This window comes from Salvia splendens, chromosome 17 (genome assembly GCF_004379255.2).
Source record: "Salvia splendens isolate huo1 chromosome 17, SspV2, whole genome shotgun sequence".
Classification (NCBI taxonomy): domain Eukaryota; kingdom Viridiplantae; phylum Streptophyta; class Magnoliopsida; order Lamiales; family Lamiaceae; genus Salvia; species Salvia splendens.
This window is the reverse complement of record NC_056048.1, coordinates 26,059,630-26,062,051: the sequence shown is the minus strand read 5'-3', so window position 1 is coordinate 26,062,051 and position 2,422 is coordinate 26,059,630. Positions and strand designations below refer to the sequence as shown.

At 35.6% G+C, this 2,422-nt stretch overlaps 1 protein-coding gene across 1 annotated transcript; it reads right to left on the bottom strand.

Annotated features, from left to right (window-relative positions):
• On the bottom strand, positions 1-2,125 carry LOC121774541. Its single transcript, XM_042171398.1, has 5 exons — positions 1,269-2,125; positions 839-1,147; positions 664-763; positions 60-578; positions 1-15 (listed from the first exon to the last, which is right to left on the bottom strand). The coding sequence occupies exons 1-5, from the start codon at positions 2,123-2,125 to the stop codon at positions 1-3; spliced, it is 1,800 nt and encodes a 599-aa protein (XP_042027332.1).
• Between the last annotated feature and the right edge of the window lie 297 nt (positions 2,126-2,422).

Here is a 2,422-nt window from a genome sequence, read left to right as displayed (position 1 = left end):
TCATCCAACTCTATACTATCAGCAGGAACACAAATATTACTTTGTAAGTAAGTCTCCACATCGATAATAGGTTCCATGCCATAATGAGCTCGTGCTGCAGCAGAGACAACTACGCTCCATTGTGATTCAGTTGGATCCTCTACATAGAAGACTTGCTCAGCTTGAGATGCAAGAATAAATGGTTCATAATGGCGTATCACATTTGAAAAATTAGCTAATGTAAATCCATCAGCATCTGTCTTCAATCGTTTTCCTTTTGACACCCATTCACAATCAAATAACACAACTCTATGTCCACAATTGTAATCCAGCTCAACGACATCGGTTAGAATTCCATAATAGTCCAACTCGCTTAAGATTGGATTTTGATCCCTAGTACTTGAAAAACTTGACGTTGTAGCTTTAACACGCACCCCACTATTTTGTGTTTTCTTTGTACACTCCAAATCTTTCGTGTGGAACCGAAAACCATTTACAATATACTTTTTATATTTCACTCCAATTATATTAGGCCCGCGAGCAAGTAACTTCAGAGCTCTTAATGTTGGATTTTCCTCATAGACAGTTAACCCTTCAACCTATTGAAAGAAATTAAATCACAATAATATATAGCAACAACACTGCATATTAACCATTACAATCATTGTGAAGCATATAACTTACATATTGAGCAAACCAACCAGCAAACCTTTCACTGTGGATACGTTCCAACTGATGACGTGCAACGTGAGGATGAGATTGTTCAACTACTTCCCAATATTGCCTGAAATAGAACAATTCTTAGTTTTAAAAAAAAGTTCAAAAGCTATAATAAATAGGAATTCACAAAATAACTTACTCAATGTATGGTCTGACAGCCTCACAGTTGAACAATACATATTGATGAGCTTTCTTCAATGTTACGTCATCTAATCTCATTGCAGTTCCTTTTCCAAGAGAACGACCGTTAATCGTAAATACATCTAATCCTATTTTTGTATTATCTGTAACAGTTTCATTCCTAGATGCTCGATTAAACTTTGACTCCACATAGTCAGCTAAATACAAAGAGCAAAATCTCAAACATTCTTCTGCTAGATATCCTTCAGCAATCGAACCTTCAGGTTTACTTCGATTACGAACATATGATTTCAATGTGCCCAAATATCTTGTTGCAAAAAAATCAAGTATTAGATTTTCAAATATTTTAAATGGTTCATCATTGAAAAAACATCATTCATTATATACACTATTAAATTTCATAAATATTACTTGCAAATATATATTACCTCTCTATTGGATACATCCAACGGTAGTGAACCGGCCCACATAGCTTCACTTCTGTAGCCAAATGTACACTCAAATGCACCATTACATCGAAGAATGATGGTGGAAATATCTTCTCCAATTGGCAAAGTACCACAACAATATCTTTCTCTAAACGAATGATATCAGCAGGACAAATTACTTTACAACATAGTTCTCGAAAGTACTTACTAAGCTGTATCAAAGGTGAACGTACTGTCCTAGAGAGTGTTTTTCGCAATGCTATAGGTAATAATTGTTGCATCATAATATGATAGTCATGACTTTTCAAGCCTAGCAATTTTGGTGGTTTTAACTGAACACACATTGAGATGTTTGAGGCATAACCATCAGGAACTTTGAGATTTTTCAAGACCTGACAAAATATTGTTCTCTCCTTCTTGCTCATCGTATAAGCTGCTGCCGGTAAATAAACTTTTCCCCGTTCATTAGTAATTGGATGAAGTTCAGGTCTTATTCCCATCTGTTCCAAGTCTTGGCGTGATTTATAATTATCTTTTGATTTACCATCCAAATCCAACAATGTGGCACAGATGCTCTCGCAGACATTTTTTTCAGTATGCATGACATCGAGATTATGACGAACCATATTATCTTTCCAGTATGGCAACTCAAAAAATATACTCTTTTTTTTCCAATTGAAAAGCTTTGTATTATCTTTAACTAGCTTACCATATTTCTTAGTAAAGTCTCTCAAGTCATCCATCACCATATCGCCAGATAGTTGTTGCGGTGCTTCTCCAAACTCAACTGTGCCATCGAAGAGTCGTCTATTCTTCCGAAACTCGTGTTCTTTAGGTAGGAATCTTCGATGACCCATGTAACAATACTTTCCACCATGTTTCAGTCTACTAGAATGTGTTTCTTTGTTACATACCGGACATGCATATTCACCTTGGGTACTCCACCCGGATAAATAAGCATATCCAGGAAAATCACTAATTATCCATAACAATGAAGCACGTAGCTAAAAATTTTGCATTTTAGATGCGTCATACGTTTCAACTCCTACTTCCCACAAATCCTTTAGATCAGCAATAAGTGGTTGCAAATAAATATCAATATTTTGTCCAGGAGCTGATGGACCGGGTATCAATAGAGATAACATAAAAGAAGA